This window comes from Agelaius tricolor, unplaced genomic scaffold (assembly GCF_023055355.1).
Source record: "Agelaius tricolor isolate 1412-34295 unplaced genomic scaffold, bAgeTri1.0.p SCAF_6, whole genome shotgun sequence".
Lineage (NCBI taxonomy): Eukaryota > Metazoa > Chordata > Aves > Passeriformes > Icteridae > Agelaius > Agelaius tricolor.
The window spans coordinates 29,252,439-29,277,503 of record NW_027269266.1 but is presented as its reverse complement, the minus strand read 5'-3'; the positions used below and the strand labels follow the sequence as shown (position 1 = coordinate 29,277,503).

At 40.5% G+C, this 25,065-nt stretch overlaps 1 protein-coding gene across 5 annotated transcripts in view; it reads right to left on the bottom strand.

Moving 5' to 3' along the window:
• The window catches only part of ITGB8 (integrin subunit beta 8), a 60,910-nt gene extending 42,561 nt beyond the window's left edge, over nt 1-18,349 (bottom strand). For 4 of the 5 annotated variants that reach the window (XR_011679501.1, XR_011679500.1, XM_071429154.1 and 1 more), the window contains exons 1-2: nt 17,053-18,349; nt 2,157-2,242 (exon numbers count right to left, since the gene is read on the bottom strand). Coding sequence is in view for 3 of the 5 variants with exons in the window: in XM_071429154.1 (XP_071285255.1) it covers nt 2,157-2,242; nt 17,053-18,064 (1,098 nt within the window). In the remaining 2 variants the exon portion in view is untranslated. The remainder of the gene's footprint in view (nt 1-2,156; nt 2,243-17,052) is intronic. The other variant, XM_071429155.1, reaches the window with a different exon arrangement.
• Nucleotides 18,350-25,065: the final 6,716 nt, after the last annotated feature.

Here is a 25,065-nt window from a genome sequence, read left to right as displayed (position 1 = left end):
CTGATACTTAGTAGGAACACCAGAAGTCAGCTCTAGATTTAGCCAGCTTGAATTTATCTATCCCACTACACAAAATCCAAAGACCTGCTGAACTACATCATTTCAATTCCCGGAAAGAGGAAACCATGTATAATTACAGGAGTGGACAGTTTAGAATGTCACCAAAATAAAAAAGCCCTTGTAGCAACAGAAGAGTGATTAGTAAAAGGATGATGTCAGAAGCAGCCCATCCTTTTCTGCATTGAAAGAGAAAAGTTGTCCAAAATTGTGCCAAAATGATCCAATGCAAAATTCCTTCCTGACCACTAATCTGATGATTAATACGATTCTGAACATGCTGGGGGGGGGGAAGACAAGATCTCTTGTAGTCTTTCAAAGTATTGGTCCATCTGAGTCAAAGCTGGAGACCAACCAAACAAAGGACAACCTCTGATCTTTCAGATGCAAATGGGCAAAATAAGCAATCTAAACTACAGTCAACTGTGTATTAGACAATAAATAGTCATCCAGACCCTGTAAAGACTAAGAAAGCCCCTGAACAATGAAATATGACAGTCCTATATCTTGTTTTCCAATCTTTGAAGCTTCTTTTTGTAGTCTATCCCTGATATATTTTTTTTCTATAACCTTCCTTATTAAAACCAGCAGAGACTGCTTTTTTAGTTACTGCTATTTACATATTCTTTAGTGGATACTTTTCAAAAAGCTAGATTTTTAAATGCATAAAGAATTTAGCTACTCTTGTTACCAGTAATGAATAATAGATTTGTAGTGTTTTCTGAGGTCCACTGTCTGTGGGTATAAATTCAAAGCATTTCAAGAGTTCCTCAGGCCTGATTATCTTATTAAAAAGATTTTTCTCATGAAGCAAGCAGGCTAAGCTACACTGCAATATTTCCAACTGCAATAATACTAGTTATGCCATTCCATAACCATGGGATGGTGTGTAGGTGAGCCAGCTATTTAAGAGGGTTTGAGAAAGCCCTGGTGTCCATGAACAGCTCACAGGATGGACTTGAGAAGTGAAGCAGGACAAGCAGAGCAGAAGCGAAACTGGCCAAGTCCATGTGCCTACTTAGAAGGGGACATACTGCAGCTCCAAAGCACTGGAGAGTTAGCAAATGCTGTTCTGTAATAAATGCAGATGGAGGAGGATAAAGCTTTGCCCTTTGTAGGACAGGACATGGGGCCAGAATAATGAACACTGTAATCCATTGTGCCATCTACACGTGCTAAGCTTCCTCTGGGAAAACAAGCCCTGCATGCCTCTACCCATCCTTGCATTACTCAGCCTTGTACCTTTGGCAGACTAAGTTAATAATTCCAAGACATAGATATTACCAGTGCATTACTCTTCTTATCTCTGCCAGATACACCCCAGGAACTTATCTACCTTCTCTGCTGCTAACTGGAAAACTACCACTGGTAATTTCCACGTGAGCTTAAAGAGCATATGAGCTTGCAATTGCCAGTGATATTCTTCAAAAGCTTGCTCCTCTGAAGTGATTATTCAGAATCATGCTATCAACAGGGTTATGTGTTTTCTGTCAAACAAAACCAAAAATTCTCATATTCTTACAGCTTGCACAGTAACAATAATTTCAGAATAATTCTTGCTACCTAAGAACTATCTTCTGTGCCAAGTCTCAGAACTGATAGTTTCCAGTGTCAAAATGAGAAAAGCATAATTTTTTCCATTTGTGATAGGATCATAATATAGGGTGAAGTTGAAGTCAACTCCACTGTTAGTAGAACCTTTTGCTAAATGCAGTAGACATATATGTATAGACTTGTTTTCATATATGATAAGGACTTAATACAAAGTACTGATAAGTAATTTTGCTTTGGAAGCCAAAAACTGTTAAAATCTCAAGGCTACTGTAAGTCTGCCAAAGCTGTCTACAAAGCAGATGGAATGCATTAGGAAGGTCTCACTTTATTTAAAATTACTGCAATTTTCCAAATAAAAGATTGCATTTTCTCCTTTGGAAACAAAATGTATTTCACATGATTTCTCAGGTTGTGTCTCTAGGGGTCATTTAAAGATTTTCTTGCTATTTCTTACTATAATTTTCTCAGTTTAAAGGTCTTTATCTTTATAAAGATCAGAAGCAGCTAAAATATAAAGTCAAATGTAATTAAGCAAAATGCCATACCTCTTGAGCACACCATCCACACTCTGGACCCAAAGCAAGACACTTTGTGCATGTTACTGCATTTGAAGTGGCACATCTGTTTTCCGCTGCAATGAAATACAAACCCAAACATTCATGATTTATGATGATACGTGAAATTGTAAAATATCTAATTTTAAACCAAGATTTTAAAAATTACTTCTCCAGATTAAGAGTGATGACAATATATTAAAACAGAAGTAGAACATAACAAAGGCACTGTGGCAATGGAACAGAATTTCCTTTTCTCTACAGTCTAGAAATATTTGCACAAATTGAATAAACTCCATTCACAATTAACAAGGCCAAATTTTTAAGATCCTGATTTAGAATAATTTTGAAGTGTAAGTTTATCTTTGGCATGTATCTCGCTGATTTACTGCCTAAGAGAAAAGAATTTACTAGGTAGCTTATCATTTCACAGACATTTTCCCTTTAAGTCATTTACACTTGACTGAATTATTCATTATTCACTCCTCGTGAAACCCAAAGTATTTTCTCACCTTCTATAAATATTCCCCCTCTGCATATTCATTTTTGCAATGAATAGTTTCCCAGAAGAGGAAGATTTTCTTTTCCAGAAGCAAATAGAAATGAATCCAGCACTACATGTGTCACAGATTGAAGACACATCATTCCGTACCAACAATTGCAAAAATTGTGCCTACTTACATGTCTACCAGCAAAGTCCTTTATATCCTTTTCACGTCTTTGTTTTATAGATCATTGCTTAAGTTACTACTCTTTCCTATGAAACTTTGGCAGTTGGTATGGAGAAGAAGAGTCTTTTCAAGGGACTGGGTCAGCTCAGCTAGAATGTCAGCATTAGTGTATCCTTTCAGCACGTTGAGCACAACCCTCTTGCAGACCAGTGCACCTCTAAACAACACAGAGGTCACCTGCTAGGAGTTATATGGAGGGCACAAGATGCACAGCTCAGTAGTACTGTGTTAAACAACATTGCTTTCTGGCATGTTCAGCATGCCATATTAGAAAATATAAAGGGAACAAAATAAATTTAATTTCTGCATACAACAAAAGGCTACATATGTTAATTGGTCCATTGTGATAGTGTGCATCATCATATCAAAACAGTTTGATGAAAGGTTTGGTTTTCATCCAAAGTTTTGGTGACATGGACTGTCTGAGATTATTTCCTTCCAACCTGAAATAATAAAGCAAACCATCTTTCTTTGTAGGTAATGAGACAAACTTCTCATAGTGAACAGTTGCATTTGGAAAATATGTACTAAAATACCTTTTTTTTTAAATTTATTTTGCTGATTTCATTTGTGGATTCTAAGATGAGATCCTGTATCATATAAACAGCTAGTATTCAAGAGGTCACTTAGAATGATGGCTGATGCAAGGCACTAATCACAGTTTGCACATTGTTATTATTACCAACAACACATATACCAGTATTAACAAGCCTAGTGCAGCAAAGCTGCAGCATTATACTGATAATGTGTAGATTAGTGGCAATTTAATTAATTTCAAAGGTCAAACCAACATTTCTATTTCATATCAACTGCTGCTGACAATTTTTGCCATGAAGGCAATGTGAGGAAAAAAAACATAAATGAAAAGGAGAGCTACAGGTATGATATAAACAGTAAGTTGAAAAGCAGCCCAGGAAGGTGCTGGAATGCAGGGAAAACTGATTAAAGGGTGGGAGAGGTTGGTAGGGATAAATAAAGAAGGAGTTGCTAAGGAGAAAGAAAAGAACAAGACAAAATCTGAAGGGGTTTTTTTGTTTCCTTTTGTTATAAAAACAAGCATAGCAAGTTTTACTTGGATATGAAATGAGAGCAAGCTCATTCAGCACTAACACAATGAAACTTTTTTTGTAATTATAAGAAGATAGCAACTGCACTTTATGCAGTCCTAGTTCTGAACTCTGAAAGAGAGTCCTGGAGGCCATTGAAAATGTTAATACATACTGCAGGACAGGGAAAAAAGTATGAAGATTTTGGGTAGGTACTGACATGCACAGGGTTGCAGACCTTGCCACAGATCCTTTTCTAGACAGTATTCATAAAGTGCAAAGACTCAGAATGAAAAGTTGTTGAAAGAATAAAAATAAAAGGAATGTAATTGTTCTTGGCACACAAACATCCCTCCCATCTTCAACTGGATATCAAAGATAGCAGAGATGAAAGGCATTACAAGAAAAAGAGAGTGATAAATTCAGTAAAGTGTCAAAGGACAAGGAAAAATATAAGTTGCTGATCTGCAGCCTAATAGTGGTTTTAAGACCACCATGGAGCAAAATAGGGAGAAAATTACATTAATTTTGAGGTTACCCATTCAAGTTAAAATTCCTTGCAAGAGACAGAGCTGGTCTGATAAGAATAAATAGCTGACATGAAAAAATGAGAAACCTGTGTTTCTAGCTATTCAGATAAGGAATAAGGAAGATTTATTCCTAGTCATTGCAATCAGTAAACCAAGTAAGCCAAATAATAAGTATGTCCTAGTTAATTTCCTGCAATAATATCTGAGACTCCTTTCTTAAAACATATAATCCTATCTGCAAAACTTTAATTTAATACTTTAATTTAAATGCCATTGACCACATAGCAAAATATTAACACATTTTTAATATGCACTTGCTAAGAAAACCCAACAATATGTGTCTACGTGCCATTTTCCAGATGCATTGGAAAGCTGACTGAAAAATAACTGTCCCAATTTTTTTTTCTGTATGGTTAGTTTATTGAATCTATTGAAACTTGATTTAGTTTATTAATACAGCCTGTCCAGTAAAACATAGGGGGGTCTGTGTCTTTCTGACTTTGCAGACTGCTAAGTCAGAAAAAATATCTTAAAATCTAGTTTCAGTGTGATCACATTAACAAATGAGATATACAGTACTCCTGGATGCAAAACTCTTTGCTGATAACTCTCCAGTCCCAAGAGCTCAATTTTCACAATATTAAGTCAAGGACTGGCAATAGAGAAGCTTGGTACCATTGGAACAAAAGGTTGAAATTTTGTGTTTTTAATAAAGAGAAACTTGAAAAAGTTGAATTAATTTCTTTATTTATTATTCTGTCTACATCACTACTCTGGTTCCCAAGTACATAGTCCATAATGACAGTAACATTTATGGACATGCTTTCATTCATCAAATATTTATTATTTAGTTGTAAACCTGCTCTAAAACCATAACTGTTGAAGTATAAACTTTTCAGTTGCTTTAAAAATCATGGTAAAGCAAGAAATATTTTTTTATGAGTTGACTTAAAAAAGAACGGAGATTTTTCCTGCCACTTCACCAAAAACAGAGTCCAGACAAGACTGAGTTACTGTTCAGCCAAAGCCAAGGGCTAGTTTCTACTGGCTTAGTTTGAACTGATGTATGCCAAAAGGTATTTTCGACAAGGGCCAAATTCTGTGCTGGGAACTGCACAGGCATATGCATATAATAAAAAGTGCATCAGGTTAAACTACACTTTTCCAGCCTACTCCACAAAATTACAACCATGCTCCAACAACTGCAGCTATTTACAGTGATCACAGGTGTGGCAAGCCTAGACTCTCTGCAACAAGAGGGATCAAGGCAAGACAAATATCCTATATGTTATAATTATATCCTGCCTCCTTATTATGAAAGTAACCTTATCACAATCAGGGTATTTATCTCAGAGATGAAATAGCAATAAAGCACTCTGGCGTCTCAGAGGGGATGTTAAACAGGTTTTCAAACAGACAGCACTTTGTTCAAGTACAGCCAAGAATTTGGATTTGTGTCAGCTTCACAGTTGGTACATGCTGGTGCTGGTTTTGGAGGGTGTACCACTTGCTTTCTTAAAAGAGAAAGCCAAAATATAGCTTGCAGTTTTCCTCCCTGATCATGGCCCTCACACTGGTGAACACTCATTAAAGCAAGCAGATAGGAAAATATCCAGCTTCCACAGAGTTGGTTTTCCTTCAATTGTGTATCTAATCTTGTTCTAGGGCAGCCATCAGCCAGGCTATCCCCTTGCACAGATAATGAATGAGGCCTTCACTAACTCCTGTATAGCCTAATTTATGAGGAAAGCTGCAGCTTTTATGTAGTATACTGCAGTTACTTCCACTTTTCTGTCTTCAGAGCAGAGCAACATGACCCTGCAGAGGGGACAGACAGTGGCTGTCCCACCTAACACATGGCTTCCCCACTTGCTCTGGCTGAGCATGCAGGTACAATGAAAAGCATTATAAAAATGCTACAGAGGAGGATTACTTTTCCATTATTATTATGTTGGACAGTTACTTGCTCAGATTACAGGAAAAAAATGAGTGTCTGTGCTTTAACTGCCAATCCTAAAACCCAGACCGGGAATTAGGGATTCCCCCCCCCCCCTTTTTTTTTTTCCAAACAGGAAATAATTCTCTCTACCTTTTGTGCCATACCTTAAAAACACACTATGTCATCACCAGATTTTCCAATAAGATTACAAGGTATATACCTCAAAATCAGCTTTAAGAGGTATTCAACCTTGCCCAGGAAAGGAGATTCCAACTTGAATACTGTACATTTTTTATATAAAAAGTATTATAAATGGTATATAAAAGTATTATAATTTATATAAAAAAGCTTTATAATAAAATTCTAAGATTACTTGAGAAGAATACCAAACAACTTTTCTTTCCTCTCCCATTTTTTCTATTACATATGGGATTTGTTAATTTGTTTCATTTTGTCATTAACTTTTGGGCACTTTAGTTTCACTATTGAGACAGAAAGAAGCTAAGCTGCCCACTGATTTTAAAATGTTTTTTGCCAGCAACAAAACAAACAGTACACTACAACTCTGCATGGCAGAGACATGTTTTTGCTAAGAAAATAAAGATGTGTAAAAGGAAGGCGTAAAACCTTATTAATTTCTGAGCTCTCAAAAAATACTTCTGTAAACCTGGCACATGAGTAAAAACACCTTTTCAAACAAACAAACAAGATAAAAACCCCTCCAAACCAAACTAATCAACTTTTACAGTGTTCCTAATAGGAAAAATGGAACTGGAAGAGATAAACCATAATGTGAGTTACAGAAATGGCAAGAGGCAGAGGTGAGAATCTAATAAGAAGTCTTTGCACATCTAAATAAATGCAGTGAAAAGAATCACTAGTGAATAAGTCCTGATAACTGATAGGGACTTCCCATTCCTAACTCTGCCAATATACCCCCCGCCCCCCCGCCTCTTCCCGCCTGAGAGTTTTGGGGTTCCCAAATTAATCTGCATTACCTTATGAAGAAAGTACCTTTTAAACATGAGGGTCATTAGTTACAGCTACACAGGTGATTTACAAATCCATTAAAATGCAAAGCAATGCAAAAGTCTGCCCTGCATGAGTTTGTGCCTTTGCAAAGCACGCAGGAAAAACCACCAAGATCTTCCTTTTTTGCACATTGTGCAAGGTCTGAGTGACGTCACTGGAGAGAGCTGACACTGGATTTCAGCTGAACAGCGCAGACAAAAGGGGAGAACACCTCTGTCAACACAGCATTGGGAAAGCCCTGGCAGAAAACAAGAGTCATAGCTGATGCTGGAGGATAGAAAATGCTTTGTAAGTCTGCTCTATAAAGACACATTGACATGGAGTTCCCAAAAAGTGAATGGACAGGACACTTCTGCAATTAGAGAGGATATTCATATTAAGCTTTGAGGCAATTATATAAAGCTCAATAAGGGGAAATGCCAGGTTCAGCATTTCAGTCAGAGCAACCTCGTAGCACTACAGGCTGGGGGGGAAAAGGGGCTGGAAAGCTGCTAATGAAAAGGACATTGAGGTTCTGGAGCATGCCCAGAGAAGGGCAAGGGAGCTGGGGAAGGGTCTGGCACAAGTCTTATGAGGAGCAGCTGAGGGAGCTAGAGTGGTTTAATCTAGAGAAATGGAGACTCAGGGGTGGGAGAGGGGGGGCTTATAATCTTCTACAATTACCTGAAAAGGATACTGCAGCAAGGTGGGGGTTGGCCTCTTCTCCTAGCTAACGAGCAATAAGACAAAATGGCCTCAAATTGTGCTGGGGAAGGTTTAGATTGGATATCAGGAAAAATATCTTCACTGAAAGGGCTGCTGAGCCTTGGAACAGGCTGCCCAGGGAAGTGGTAGAGCCACCATCCACTGGAGGTATTTAAAAGAAATGTGGATGTGATGCTTAGGAACATGGTTTAATGGTGAGCTTGTGCTGGGTTAGGTTGAGAATCTTAAGGGTCTTTTCCAGACTAAAGGATGCTATGATTCAAGGAGATACTCCTGACATTCTCTGAGCCTATCTGTGTCTTTCTTATCCTCATCTCTCTGAAAAGTTCCAGCACTTACATGAAGGTTGCACATTCAGATGAAGACTTGGGGAACATAAGCCTCAGACAGATGCATAACAACCCAAGTTTTTCATCTACATATAGCAATTTTGAAGATTTTTTTTTTCAGAAAGATTCATATAACAGCATTTTTGAAAAGGTACTACCCATAGTAGCTACTGGTATTGCAGTTAGGACTCAAAAAACACAACATTCAAACCACAGCCTCAGACATGGCCTTGACTGTGAGAGACAGAGCTATTGACTACTCCAGTCTGACTTTGTTCCCAAGCCACAACACAGAATGAAAACAAGCAATGCAACCTTGAAATTTTTCACAACACAATTTTTGTTTCTTGGCCAACTTTACTTGTAGCCTCTCCTTTCTATGAAACTTCCTGCTTCTCTGGGAGATGGTTACATTTTGTTGATGCAATTCATGCCAGCAAACAATGAGTCAAAGACTACTTGGCTTCAGAAACTAATCTATCCTGTCTCTTGCAAATAAAACATACAGGAAAATTTACTAGGATTATATCATTAGAACAGACTAATTTCCCACAATCATAAAAGTTAATGCTTCTATGGCACAGGTTTGATGGTCCTGTTTCTACAGCTTTACACCAATAAAAATGCAAAGCATATGGAACCAGAGAGCTTAAAAGGTTGTTTTTTTTTTTAAATCCCTTGATTTCAAGGAAACTTCAAGATATGTGGAGTTGTGTTCATTCTGTTTCCTAGGATGGAACATGGGCATAGGAATCATTGTACTCCAGTCATCTACAGCTGCAAGAAGCTCCCTCAGAGTTGACCAGCTTGAATACAGTCATGTTGCTTCAGCAAAGCCTGCCATATATCACTGCTCATTTAATTTCTTTTGTATTAGTAAGCGCTGCTAGCAGGTAGCCTATCAACAGCCCAGAACAGTTGGTATTTTCCTGTGTGTTCTATAAAGTCTTACCTAATCAGGAGGTCATGATGGTTATAAAGGTAGAAAAAAAAAAGACTATTTTCTGCCTGCTTAAGAAGATCAACCTTGAATAAAAGACCAGCCCAAGCTTTATCTCCCACCATCTTCTATAACTGTACCTCCTTAAACCAGGCCTTCAACCCCTAATTGTTTCTCTAAAGTACCCTTTTATTGCATGTCTAATCATCACCAAATTGCTGCTTTCTGCCCTATAGGAGCATGACCTCATCCTGGCACTGTCTTTTCATTCACATACCCAGCAGCAGTGCAGAGGATCTTAATAGCTCAGGGCTATTTCTTCCCACACAGTGTCACCAAAGACAACCTGATAGATTCTTAGTCCATAGCAATGCAAATAGCTTACTTCAATTTCTTTTATCTGCATACATGGTTTGGAACAAATCTATTCTAGTTCGAAATTCCCAAAGCTGACAACCCAGGGGAACAAGTCCCTCAGTTCTGAACACAAAATGATAAACTGAATTGTGCTTTTACACAAGATTTTCCTGAAACAAACCAAAAGCTGTGCACGTGTAGATTAGGGAGACAGATCATTGAACATACATAGTTTACACTTGCAATGAGAAAACCTCAAGAATATGAAATAAAAGCTAAGACTGGTATGAAACAGGATAACCACCATTCCCTAAGGATTTGTATGTAGTCCACAAGATTGGGAGGAGCATTTATTCAAGAGGGCTATTTAAAAAATGTTACTGCTTTCTAGAATACCAAGTCTATGGTATTTGTTATTTCAGTAATTTGCTTTTCAATAGGATTTTCAATCTCCAAAGATGGTTATTGTCCCTGAGACAAATTGGTAAAAAACTTTCTGGGATTTTTTTCATGATTAAAAACCTCAAAACCCAACCCACCTGTCTAGGAACAGACACTGTACAACCTCTATGTTAGGTTTAGCCTGTTAAATTTTATAATCTGGGGGCAAAGATTCCACAAAACATGGCAGTGGGCTATAAAATATACAGACACATACTAATTATAAGTAAACTACAGGTGCACACAGACTGCTTGAATGCAAGCTTCTCCTTCTGCTCTTTCAAGGAAGTATTCACATTTGTGTAGGGTCTGCAGGTGCAGCTTAAATGCTCTCTTAAGGGACAGACTTCAAACATGCAAATTCTAGGCTTTAAACAGGTAGTGGTTTATTTAATGTTCTGAAGTAATGCTGCAACATTTCTAACAGCAAAATGCACTCCAACAACTTTGCTTAGCTTGGAAGAGCCTGCTTGCTGATGTCATTAGTTTTATTTAGTTACTTTGTGCCATTCGTGCCATTGTGTAAGTTGTTACAAGTTTTCTTATTTCCCGGTAGTCTTGTTTGAACAAAAAGATGGGAACTTGGTTGTTTCTGGGAAGAAGCTCCCATCTGAGAGAAGCAAATTGTCCTCAGCACAGTACTAACCCTTTCCACCCTGCAGAGATAAGGTGGAAATAAATTGTACTCTCAAGTATAGAACAAACAGAATTCACTTAGTCTAATTCCCTTGAACATAGAGAAGGAACAGAACTTTAGAAAGGGCAGCTACTGGTTTAATCAGACTTGGACTACTTTTGTGATGTCACCATACACCATGCAGCGCTGTATTCATAACACTGCTACAACAGCAAAACACCAAAAATACCAGTCTTCAATATTTGAACCCAATGAACTACTGCTGCTAACAACCTAACTCCCAAATCAGTGGGCAGAGAAGAGGCCTGAAGTAAAACGAAAATCAAACATCCAGGAACATCATTTGACCCACCTAAAGCTACAGAAATTTCTTTCTCCAATAATCATAGTTAAAATATTTGTCTCAGCATCTTTTGATGACCATAAATACCTCAGACTCATTATTATTGTCACCATGGGTAAATACCAAGAAGTTACCACAGGCATATGACAATGAAGTCATGGGAAGCAGAGAAACATATAAAGAAAAAAGTCAATTATGAGCTTTGCAAAGTTTTCAATTTAGGCCAATTTAGCCTCAGCTAGAAGTTGCTTTTTTGGCAGCTTTCTAATGCTGTAAATTCTGATCATCCTGAAACACTTACATTTTGCTCAAGGGGTTATTCTTGTTCTGCCACCAGAGAAAGGGGGAATCCTGAATGGCTGGCATGAAGCTTACTTTTCTTCTTGGAGAAAGGTTCCATTACAGTGTACAGTGAACTAATTCATTAAAGCCCCACTTCCTTCCCAAAAGTTAAACTAAATAGCCCAAGTCCATTTATGTAAACTGCTAAAAGGAAAAAAATTAATGAAGTTCAAGTACTTAGAAAAGAATAACAGACCATATCCTACTCTGTCCATCAAAAATTATGTTTGCTTAAGCAGATGAGAAAGAATTATTACATCTTTCCACTGGTTAGACAGAAGTCAGCAATTAGTAGAGGAGATACAGGAACTTTGAAAACAAGATTTCACTGAAAAGGAGGTTGCAAGTAGAATGAGAAGCACTGAGGTCTTAAGAATTTTATTTAAAAAAACCCCAAAACACAGAAAGTTTATTAACAAAATGGAAACTATATCCTTCTCCACTCTTCTGTTTTCAGTAAATTCATCATGAGAAGTCAAATTTATATCAAGATGTCTAGATTACCAGTTACAGTAAAAGCTCCAAATAGTTCACACATATAAGTTTTGAAAATATAACATATGACTTTAGTGCCATTTATATATTTTAAGAACACTAAACAAACTTTAAAGGTCAGAACACCAAGCTATTCCACTTGTTCTTCTTACCCTGACAGAACTCATTAAATCCCAACCACTGCCTTAGATACACCTATCCTGAACTAAGAAAGTACACTTTTTCTATAATCAGTTTTTAAAATATACATTGTTGAAAAAAAAATCATGTAGGTAATGCAGATGTAATTTATACATTAAGGTTAATGTTCCTTATATCAGATCTATTCACAGAATCATAGCATAGAATCAGAGTAATTTAGGTTGGAAAGGACCGCTAAGATCAACCCAATACTGCCAAGTCCACCACTAATCCTCTACATTGATATATATTTACATGAAAAACTTGAGTTTATATGCACCTCTCTGAGGCTTCTCTTCTTTGAGTTTTTGTCCTGAATGATTCCACCTTCATGTAAGTGGGGGAACTTTTCAGAGATGAGGATAAGAAAAGCACATGTAGGCACAGGAGTACCTCCTTGAATCATAGCATCATTTAGGCTGGAAAAGATCCTTTAAATCCTCTGGTCCAACTGTTAACTGTTATTAAAAAGTCTTGATAAATATCAGCAGTCCATGTCAACTTACACAATTTCTAAATAAAATATCTTCCATTTTTCTTCTCCTATGGTAATTAGTTCTAATTGTCCCTAACTCAAGACACAACATGGATAAGTCATCACAAATTCTTCAGAGGGATTTGAAAAATATTACTGGTATTTAAATGCTCTATAAAGTATAAGGGAGGTTATAATCTGACATTTTAATGTCTGCTTGTGGAATGGAGGTCATTTAATGAAGATTTTCTTTAGCTTCCATGATGTTCACATTCTGACATCTTTCCGATGGTCTGGGGAAGTGAAGTAAATTAAACTTAGATTGTATGGAAAATCAAATTTATTTATTTAGGCCTCTTGACTAATGGGGTCTAATTTTTGCTATCTCAGTTGTTGCAGTTCCAGTCCTTGAAAGCTTAAAGGCCCAAAAAGAAGCAACTGCCCCTTCAAACAGTAGAGAGTATTTCTGATGCATACACTCTTCAGACTGCCTTGACAACTTTCCTCAGCAACAGCATATCCAAAATAACAGAGGCAACCTTTCCATAGCACCAAGAGAATGGTTATTGCTCTTCTAGTTCATAAACTGCCCCTCTCCTCACTTTTCCCAGCCTCATCTCAAACACCTGTAGCATGAAAACATTGTAAACACTACACATGCAACTACAGTTTCATTCAACTTGTAAAAACCATAAAATAAAAAAAACACCTTACCACATAAGCCCCCAGAGACATGACATTGCAACAGATTATGAAAAGTGTACAATTTGCAAAGCAAATGTATTCATGTCATTGGCAAAATATGCTCCTTGAGCAATGCACACATAAACAAACCTCTCCCTCACTATTCCTCAGAACTGCAACTTACAGCCTGCTCAAACTGCCAGGTTGTTTTTCCCCAAAGGCTGGTGCCCAAAAGGTTGGCTTTCTCAAAGATGGTCCATTAGCCCTCGGGAGCAGATCACCCAGGCAGACTCAGGAAATGGAAAATGGCTCTTCTCTTCTTCTTGGATTGTTTTAAGCCTCAGGAAAGGCCGAACTGGCTCAGTGTTGGGTATTCCATATAACACAGCTTCTTCCACTGAGTCTCAATAGAAAATGGGCCGCATGGGTACACAAGAGAATTAACAGACAAACGCCAATTCAAGCTATCATGATATATCTTTTATTTCAGACTTTATTGTGTGCTTGTGTGTGTGTCATGGGACATTTCTCGATCACCTCTCTTCAAAAACTTCCATGGGTGGCTTGAATAGCTTTTCTTATTCCTTTGAGAAGTAACACGAGTAATGGTTTATAAAACTTTTTAACTAGAGGGATCACATGGAAATCTGATGTGACCAGACTGGCGAAGCACCAAATACCTTGATGGGAGAAAATTAATGAATCAGAAGTCATGCTATTGGCATAAATCAATTAACAACTGACCCCTTCATGATCACAGATCCCCCACTTTCCCCAGTGGTCTTTCCAAATCACACTCTCAAGAAGACTGAAAATACAAACTTTTAAAGTTGATATTTAAAGAGACCTGTCAATCACAACTATCTAAGAGAATTGCTGCGTGACTGTTCTCCAACTTTTAGTTCAAAGATAAAGATTTTCATTCCATCCCATTCCTCTTTGCACATCACAAGTACACTCTGTATATTTGAGCTTCATAGAGGAATAACTCCCTCGGTATTTTGGAAAGCACCAAATACCTTCATTTTCATATTTTAATATTAATTATAATTAGTTTTGGGACACTGTGGAGATTTGAACTAATGTCATCTATTAACCCTGACCAATCAGTCATTCTTCCATACTTGAACCCCACATAACCCCTGTGCTTATACAGCAGGTAAAAAATAAGAGTTTCAGTAGTTGGTTTCTGAACAAGGCAAGGGAACGGTCTTCACTGAAGTAAGCACTTACTCAACTGGTTAGCACAATGCATACACATGCTTTTGCTGTAGAATCCAGCTTTTATTCAGTTCACTGGTTTACACCTTTAGGAGTTTGTCAGGTTTAATGCTCCAACATAAATGCACAGATCTGTAGAAATCCCTACAGAACTAGCTTGATTCTTATGTCAGGTATTTGTTATAATTGGCTTACTGAACTGCAAATTTCCTTTTGGTGAGACTTATTGAACAAGGGGCTCTTTGTAGAAGGCAACAACACTCCTCTTTTTATCTGAGCTTAGAGGACCTGTAATTTGGGAATTGCAAATTTACAGCATTGTGAGATTTCCTTTTGCACTCCTTGTAACTTCAAACCCTGCGCCAAATTCTACCTTTACTTATCCCCAAGCAATGACTCTCATCTCAAACTGCAGTTTGCAGAACAAATACCTCAGGTAGTATCAAGCTCTCAATTTTTCAATTAGAAGAGCCACAAATGCTCCAAAAAAAATTAAATAAATTTGAGTTCCATGTACATTTCATATTAATTCAGTCTCTTTTAGAACTGGAGATTCAGTGCAACAGATATGCAGGTTCTGCCAACTCTGCACATAAATAAACTGGACTTGCTGATGGCACAGGAACAGCACGATGCTTTTCTCCATGCCCAGCACTGTTGATGCAGAAGCAGAGAGGAGTGGCTGCTTGAACAAAGCCATGCTGCCAAATATCTGTACATGGAGCTGCTGCCCAGTCTCTCTCAAAGCAGCCTGCAGACATTCAAAGAATCCAGGTGGTGCTGCACTGGCTACCACAGCCAAATGTAAAAAATCACAAATAACATTAATAATAACAAAAAATTTCACGTGTTCATTCACAGAAAAACAAAACAAAACACTCTTCTTGCTTCAACTGCGGCTGTAGCCTGTAAAGTGATTATGTATGAAGGAAAGAATTCAGTGTGCCTTTCAGCTTTCATGAATTAGCAGAGGTTTCAAATGAAAAGGAAAAAACAAGGTCTATGTGAGTTACAGCCTGCCCAATCTGAGAGCAGTTGTCACAATAAACACATAACCCATGACGCATTGCCCATATATATTTTCACTATGAAGCACAACAAAGACAGCAAGCATCTTTTGGCACAAAAGCCCCATGCACAACCTCCCCCCTGTGGCATTCTGTTCTGATGCATTATTTACACTAGTGTGTACCCAGGAACTACACTCATGAGCAAGCACAACACTGCGTTCAGGCACAGAACCATCCTTTTCATAAAGTTTCAATTAGCCTTTCAACTCAATTGCACTGTATAAAAAAAAACAACTGGGATACTACATACGAGATGTCATGTTTCATAAGAAATTTAATAATATATTTTATTTTTCCTATTGACATTTAGTTTGGTTCTGAATTCAAAGTACAAAGCCAAAAAAGTAAAATAAATTATCCTTTGAAAGTTAACAAATTATTCCATTGTTTTTAATAGCACTGGGCAAATCCTACTGAATTAGGCATGAATTTGCCACATATGCAATAAAGAACTTAAGACTAATACATTGTTCCCATTGTAAATCTTTGTTTCAGAGGTTACATGTTAACATTTTAAATCAGCTCCAGGCTTAAGCTGGGAAATGCCAATTATTCCACAAGCAAAAAAAAATACAGAAAGATGATTGACAACCAGATCTGCTTTTATGATCACTGCTAGCTAAATAAGATCCTTTATGAAATACTAGACTAACCTGCTTGCTCTGTCAACTGCTGCACTATCTAAGGTGCATTTGCACAAACCCCCCTCAGCCTGCACACATTAAAACTGATGCTGGGGGCTTTGAGAAGCAATTCTACAACGCGAGGGGTTACCCACATTTACCAGAGCCTTTTTCACCCGAGAACCATAGCTCCCGGGGAACTGTCAACATGCACAATTATCCCAAGGTAAACAGAAGACAATCTTCTCGTAGCTCTATCCCTATTTAACCCTGCCATTGCATGCCATATAAAGGACGTAAAAACAAAGTGTTACCATCCGCAAGAACTGTCCATTCCTAGCTCGGGTCCCCCGGGCGGGTCCGGGTGCCGCTTCACGGAGTGTTGCGGAGGGTGCACTTCAGGACCCGCAGCACCCTGGAGTGCGAGAGTCCCGCCGGCTCCCCGGGAGCTACCACGGCTCCCTAAAGGCGGGACGCCCCCGGCGTGGGCAGTTAAATCACGGGCTGGCCCTGGCTGTGTGAGGCTTGGTCAGGAGCCGCTCCAGCCCGGCTCTCCCTGCAGGTACCGTCCGCCCGCCAGCTCGGCCCGCCCGGCCGGCCAGTGCCGGTGGCGCCGGGCGCTCCCAGCTGTCAGCGCTGTACCCCAAGGCAGCCGCCGGGCCCGAGCAAGCCCCCCGCCCCCGCACGACCCCGCGCCAGAACCAAACCCGGCCACAGCCCCAAACAGCCGGCGCACGGCGAGCAGCCCCAGGCGCTCGGACACTTACAGCGCTGGCAGAGTCCCGGCACGGCCGCCAGCAGCCGGGCCGCCCCAAGGAAGGCTCCGGGGCCGCGCTGGCACCTGGGCACGGAGACGATCCCCGCGGTGAGGCACGCCAGCAGCGGCACCCACATCATGCGCCGCGGCCGGCACTGCTCCCGCTCGCTCTTCTCGGGGCCGTGTCTCGGCGCCGCGGCGCGCTCAGTCCCGGCCCCCGCGGGGGCGGCGGCGGCGGGGCCGGGGGAGGGGCGGCGGCGGGCCCGGCACAGGTAGGGCGCTCGCAGGGGCGGGCGGGGGCCGCCGCATCTCGGGGGCAGCGCCTGCCGCGCCCCCGCGCCCCGCCAGGACCGGCCCTCCCCCGGCGGCAGAAGGGCCCCGGCCGAGCGCGGAGCTTGGCTCCCTCCATCCGCCTCCAGCCCGGCGGGCCAGGGGCGCCTCGCCGCCCGCGCTGCCTGGGGGGCGCGGGGAGGCTCCTGGCACCGCGCGGGGAACGGCGGCGGCGGCCGCTCCGCACCTCCCTCGGGCGAAGAGGGCGGCTGCCGGGGGGGGCGGAGACGGCCGCCCCCTGCCCGCCCCCGCCGGGGCCAGGTGGGCGCTGCCCGCCGCCGTCCCGAGGCGCCGCCGGGGCCGCCTCTCCGCGCCGGGGGGACGGGGTCTGCTGAGGACGGGAAGGGGAGGCCCGGAGACCGCGGCCGGCGGCTCTGCGCGGCGCTGTCCGGCCCCAGCGCGGAGGGTGCGCGCCGGGCCCGCAGCTCCCCGCAGGTTGCCAGGAGACGGCAGCGGGGCAGGTTCCGCGGGCGGGTATGCGGAGGCGGGCCCGGCGATGAAGTCACTGCGCCCGCCCGCGCCTTTGTTCGGCGGCGGCTTCGGTCGCGGCTCCCCGAGCTCGGCACGGCCGCTGCCCCCGGGCGGGGAGGCGGGCGAAGGCCGCGGGCAGAGCGCTGCGCCGCTGGCCCCCGCCGTACCCCCGTAGCAGCCGCTCCACCCCGCTCCGCCGGCTGGGCCGGCCTTCGCTCCATGTGACCCCATCGCCCCTTGCTTGTGCGACCCTCGCCGTCAGCACCTCCGTAACCCGCGGCGCTGCCCACCGGCCCCAGGAACGCCGCCGTTTCCCCCGGGCCGTCCCGCTGGCAGCAGCACGCCGACCCCTGGTGCGGCCGGCAAAACTTCACTACCTAAAACCACCTCCCCGGCTTTACCGCCCTCCCCGAATGATTTCTGCCCGGAGTTTCCACCCCTCCGGGCGCAGTGGGAGTAACGCAAAGGTTAACCGTGTGCGGAAAGTACCGCGCCGTGCGGGCCAGGAAAGCCCCACCGGGCCAAGGTGCGACCTCGGCCGCCGCCCCGCCCGGCCCGGCTCCGCTCCCCGGAGGAGCTCCCTGCATCTTCTGCCCCTGTGCTCCTCTGCAGGGCTCCGCTCCCCGCGGAGGCTGTGAGTGGAGGCGTTTTCCCGGCAGGTAAAACCCACCTGGGCACCTCGCCCTGTCACACGCCGGCGGCCGGGCCCCCGCCCGGCTGCGTTACGGGGTAGGTGTGCCGACCTCGGGTCTCTGATGGCCAGCCCTGTGGCATCCTTCATTTCTCATACCGGCAACAGATGACAATGCACGCAGGATCCTAAAAGGATCTCTGTGCTGCATCCAAGTCTGCCTATGCGGGGCACAACGTTAATAAATCCTGCAAATGCAACCAGTGTAAATAATGTGCTGTTTCACTGTCTTTATGAATGAAGGGATGCGGAAGCCTTTACAGATCCTGTGCTAAGCCTTGGGAAGCTATGGATGGTTTAGCATCTGAATGTCAGAGGTCAGAAACTGAGCACGGTAGGTTTGTTCAAGAGTGCTGAGGAAGAGCTGGCAATGTAGCAATCTTGTGGTCCCACTCTTGGGAGTTTTTAAATGATGTATCATGTTTTTTGCTTAATTTTGGAAAAATCCCCCATTTCAGACATCTGACTATCATTCCTTGAGTGGTCACAGCCCAAATGGGGATATGGGATGTGAGAAAGCCATATGCTTCCTGACATTCAGGAAGAAATGCAGCATCTACAGGACTTCAAAGATTGTGACATTCTTAACCTAAAAGCTGTATGATTTCAGAGGTCACAGTCTCAAATGCTGTAGGTGGAGAGCTACATGTCCCTTGAGAACTCAGTTGGGTGCTATTTGAAATGAGATACACTGGTGATGGGTGAACTAAACTCAATTTACTCCTGTTGGGTACTGTAATGTCTAGTTTATAGATCATGATGTTGCAAATTTATGGTGATTCAAATGTATCTGGAAAAAAAGGATTCAGATGATACATCAAGAAATTCAAGGAAGTATCTTTAAACAAAATGCCATCAGAAGCAAAAGTGACTGAAACTGGGATCTCTCTATTTTGGATTTTTCACCTGCATAGTTCTAAGTGGTGCTGATGGGAGGAATGATACAGTTGATATCCCATACAGATACATTGTGTATGAAACTATTTATTAGACAGAATGTAAATTATCATAAGCAGCATAAAAAATGGCTATGTCCTCAACAGCATGAATTATCTTCTGAGTTTCTAAGCAAAGGCTGTTCATCACACACGTAGGAATCGGTCATTACATGCACTAGTCCTGATGAGAACATCATGCAAAGATTTGGTATTCTGGGCAGAAAGACAATACCTGCAGTTTAATGTGGAAGAATAAAGATGGATCATTTTCATAAAAATCTGATAATAAGGTTACCAAAATGAAACTACTCTGGTCATTAACTTAAACCCTGAGAACATAAAGAAAAGGATGCCAATGTTGGGTGAGAACTATGCACTTTGAATAAAATCACAAGCAAAAAAGCCAAGAGCTGAAGATACAAATAGTTTAGGCCTCAATGTATAGAGGCTGCTGTAAGAGTTTAAAGTATAGTCTGCTGCTTTATGTAAAATGCCCTATTTCTTTTGCTTCATTCTTCTCATGGTGAAATCCAAGGACTTAAAAACATTTACTTTGCAGTGATAGCATCTTTGAATATATTGTTATTTAGACAGTGTTTATAATGCAATAATATAATTAGGCAGGAGTTTTGAATAATAATTCTAGGCTTGCAAGTGGAGAAAATGAATCATCCAAGGTCACATATGAGAGTATGTAACTCTTAAACTCCTGTAACAAGAATTTAACACAATTGGAAATGGATTTAAAGTCTCAATCCACTGTCCTATCCACAGGGCTGTGAAATCTTGAAGCAATGTGTTTGTGGAATCTCTGTCCTTGGAGAGAGTTGAAACTTAGCTGAACATGTTCCCAAGCAGACTGAACTAATTGAACCTGTTTTGAGCAGAGGGATGGTTGGGCCTCAAGGGGCTTTTTCCAACCTAAGTTATTCTACAAATTTTTGTGGTGGAAACTGTGTTATTATATTACATGTATCCCAAATTTCTTGAAGTGTTATAACTGTGGCTTCTTTCCAGTATTTACATTTGCTTTATTGAAACAAAATGCAATTGTCTATTACATTGTTGGTGAATAGTCTCTCTTTTCAGGAAACAGCTTTGAAAATATTGCATCTGCAATGAATGTTAACTAGAGCTGGTCAAAAACCCCAAAACTTTTCTTACAAAAACCATGTTCCTTTTTTGGTTGAATGATTCCAACCATCTTTAATCTGCCATTTCTTGGGGGAGAGTCCAAACCAGGACTGCAAAGGGAAGATTGATGGTATTTTGCAACTAGTATCAAAGCTTTTTTAAAATGAAAAGTATTATTTATCCAATCTTGTGATTTCTTACAATATTATGGAATCTTAGACACAATTAAAATCCCCGTAGAAAGCATTTTGGTATTGTTAAATTAATTCTACTTTCCTCCAACTTCCCTATTTTAATAGTATAAAATCCTGCAAGAGTATAGTAATTGTTTTGGTTTCGCTCGATCCCACTGACATGCAAATTTGATTTTTTTTGCAGTATAACTAACAAAAAGAATCATATGCTTGTCTGTCAGATACAATTGCATTTGCTATCACTTGTGTTCATTTCTTTATACAATATTTGAATCTAAAACTGCATCTGTTTCATATAAAAAGGTCAGTGTATTGTGCAAATCCATTATATTCCATCAATTAAAAATGATGGAATAATTCAAAATCAATGACTATTCCCAAAAAAACAGTTGCCAAGAAGGCCTTTTCCTCAGAAGTGCAGACTATGAACAACCCACCTATGCTGTTTATTATATACAGAAAAATTCTACATTTAATTCCAGCTGCCTAATGCAGTACACAATTTTTTTAACAAAATGTGCTTTTATTTTCTAATTCTGAAAAAGAAAATGTGATGAAAAATGTGATGCATTTCCTTATAAGATATTAAAACTGTGCACATTGTTTTTAGTTTCTAGCCTCAATTCTTGTAAGAACTGGCGATGTCCGTTTCCAAACTAGAAAAATCTTTACTCCCCAAAATAGTATTTTTCATTATTTTTTTCATTAGTACCTACCTTAGTTACTAGCCCATGCTACTGAACTTCCTGATGTATATGGCACAAAGAGAAAATGGTCTATTTTACTGTAAAGCAGTAATCCACATTGTCCAATAATCTATTTAATTTTTTGTTAAGGCTTACTTTGATTTCAGGTAGAAATTTTATGTGAATTTACAAACCTTACTTAGGTTTGCAACTTCAGTAGGCCTGCATGAAATTATCTGGCAACATCTGAACCAAAACCTTTTTGCATTTACCCTCTCAGTGTTAACAGTTTGGTCAATGTCATGCAGAGACAGGTGGAATCCCACTTTTTATTTTCCATATACTCAGCCTGGTGACTTATGTATACTGTGTCTAAATGTTGTTGTTATTCATAATATATTTGGAAAACTTTAACTATACAATTATTTTCTTTTCTGGCCTATGTGGCAGAAATTTCTCCTTTCTGCTTTTCTGAAAAAATTACTTGCAATACCATACAAGTCCACTGAAGAAGACTGTGTTATAAGACAATAAACCTGAGATATTTCAGACTATTCAAGAAAAAAAAAAAGCCAGTGCAGATGGGTTCTCAACAGAAATGGTCAGCAAGCAGTTGAGACAGAAACAGCAGTTGTTTCACAGGTGAGAAGGTATAATTCTGTTTAGGGTTAACTAGGTTAAACCCAATGCTTTAAGTTCTACACATTAATTTCCAAAGAGATCTGTAGTGCAGGCAGCTGATCTGTATATTGGCTCAGGGCGGGGGGGCTCAATGAAGGTGTCCCTGTCCTCTGTTTAAGAAAGAATAGGATGATTTTTCTAGACACAAGAAAGCATAAGAAATTATCTATGTAGTCCCCCTAGGATGCTCAAAACCATAAAAATATGTATTGTAACAAGTGGTCAAAACTGAAGTAGTTTATTGAAATGGTCTAAAAATCTCTTTCTGGAAGTAATTACTAAAAACCCCAGTAGTATATTTAGTTGAACAGATGTATTCTGAAAGAAGAACATTTCAGATGTTGTCACATGAAGAGTTTTAAAGAATAGTGTTTCACTAAGATTTTTTGGTATTTCCACTATGCATTTTTATGTGACTGAACTGATATTTTAGATAGAAGTGTTTTCTTTTGACAAATACACTGTTTTGAGACTCTTTCTGACTTCAGAGAGGTGAGGTCCCCTGTGGTCTGTCTTTGGAGTATAAAATTTACCTGGGATTCTTCTATATGCTGTCATTAATGCTTTCCAGATATTACTTCATGGACTTACAGGCACCGTGGCTTGATTTCTGAAAGGAACAGACAGAAGAACAGTAGGCCAGATGAGTTATTTCATTAGCCTTATTTCGGTGAGATTTTGGCCTGAAGGACTGAAGACCTGGCCCTGTGTTACTAATCTGTGTGCCATTTTCCTGTTTGCCTTCAGTGACTAACAGAGAAAAAAGAGCATATTGTTTTAATTAGCTTTATATTCACAAAGGACTGCAGCCCACCCAAAAACAGTCATAGCATCTTTAAAGCTATGTTGTTTTCTAGCTCCATGGAGGATGGGTGAAGACCAGGTTTCATATTGATAGAAGTAGGTATAGATCCACAGACTGAGTCAACTGAACTCTGAAAACACACTTTTCACAGAATACTTTGTGACATGCACAAACAGCACTTTTATTTCTACAGAGGAACAACAGCCACTGTGAAGTTTAGCAAGTCACACACTTTTTGTTGTTGTTGTTGTTATTGCAAGCTCAAACTGTCCACAAAACATTGGCACTCCATGTGTTTATTTTACCTCCACCCATTTCCTTCTGTTCTTGTTACCTGTCTCCTACTTTTCCCTCTGGTACTTGAAAAAGGTATGTAATCTCCTGTTAGTGGTGCTGAGAGCCAACATAGGTGCCCATGAAGTCGCTGTATTACACTTCAGGTGTTTTAATTTTCTTCTTCCTCAAATTTTTTTTCCTCTTTTGAATTTTTTTTTCCCGTTGAAGACTACTACTCCCATTCTGCCTTCTTCCTCATCTGCATGAAAAAGTTTTTATTCTTTCTTCTCACCCTCCCTCCAACCAGTCACTTTGAATGGATCCTCAGATACTTACAGGCCTCTTGCTTTCCCCACCTACTCCTGTGTGTCTCACTTCCCTAACAGAGTCCCAAGGTCATGATTGCTGCTGCTGCAGCTATCTCAAGCAGCTTTTCATCTTCCTCATACTCCTTCCACAATAATTTTACCCTTTTCTGTCCCCTGGAATTAAGACCTTGGGTTACCAAATGTCCAGATGAAATATTTTGTAATAGTTCAGTAGGCCTAAAATTTTTGGAAGTTTTCAGAGAAAATTCCCACATTTGCCCCTGACAGCCATTAGCTCACTTGTTATTTCCCAGAGATTTCCTATGTTACATATTACAAGGAACTGGAAGAAAGTAGATAGAATACAGTAGATCATAAGTAAGAAATATTTCTTGGGACCTCTGAAAGATTTAAGTTCCTCCTGAGAAACTTTGGAGGAAATTAGGTGTTAGAAGTTGAAAGGGAAAGTTAGATATGGTTCATAAACAGCACTGGTGTTGTTTAACAGAAATTAAAGCTCATTTCTAGCTCAGAGTAACCTGTATGGATCAAGCTCAAAAGTGTCCTACAGTTCAAAAGCAAAAGTTTGCAATTGGGTGATTGATGGGTGCAAGTTGTTTCTCCTGCCCATAGCTAAGCTGCTGCATTGAGCAGTGGCCGATGAGTGGAAAAATCCCACAGGCAAACTCTGTGTGTGTGTAGCAGAGGGAGGAAGTGGGAGACATGGAGAACATAGACAGGAGGTGGGTGGTTTTCCAGAATTATCAAAGGTTCTGAACATCTCTGGTAGAATTTCATCTGATCTTGTCCTCAGTCTTGAAACATGGTGTGCACATTACAGCCTGGTTGCTCTCTGCGTGGTGTTTACCTGCATATCTTCTCTCTCACCAGATTGCTGCTTTAGACTTACTGCTAAAATGACAACTAAAATAAATTGAGAAATATTTAGGTGCAAAATCAGGAAAGAATGGAGGCAGATGGGGACATTTAGAAATAGTAAGAAAACATTGCATATTGATGTTTGTAATTGTTTCAAATATGTGTCTGTGTATATATCTTCTCACCTCTTACATCCTGCTTATCCTCAGATGATTCATTTTGGCAATGTTTTCATTTAGGCATAAGAGCATGTATATTTGGGCAGCATCTCACACAAGTTCATCCCTTCTTCTGAAAGATATCTCTACTTTTGAAATTTTTTTATTCATGTCAGTAAGTCTTCTCTTGTCTAATTCCAGGATCCAGTGGAACTGTAGTTATTGGTTTTACTGCTCATACTTTAAGCTAAAATAAAGCTAAGATTCTTTTTAAAATAACATATAAATAACTCTTGGAATTCATTGGCTGTAGAAATTTGTAGGATTTAAAAATAAATGAGATATTTATATGAATTGTATGTGCTTTTACATTAGCCAGGATAAAAGTTCATAACAAAAGTAACCTTTTGTACCTCAGAACAAGAACTGGTCACTTTCTAAGGCTGCACAGAAATTTCCCCTGCAGCCACAC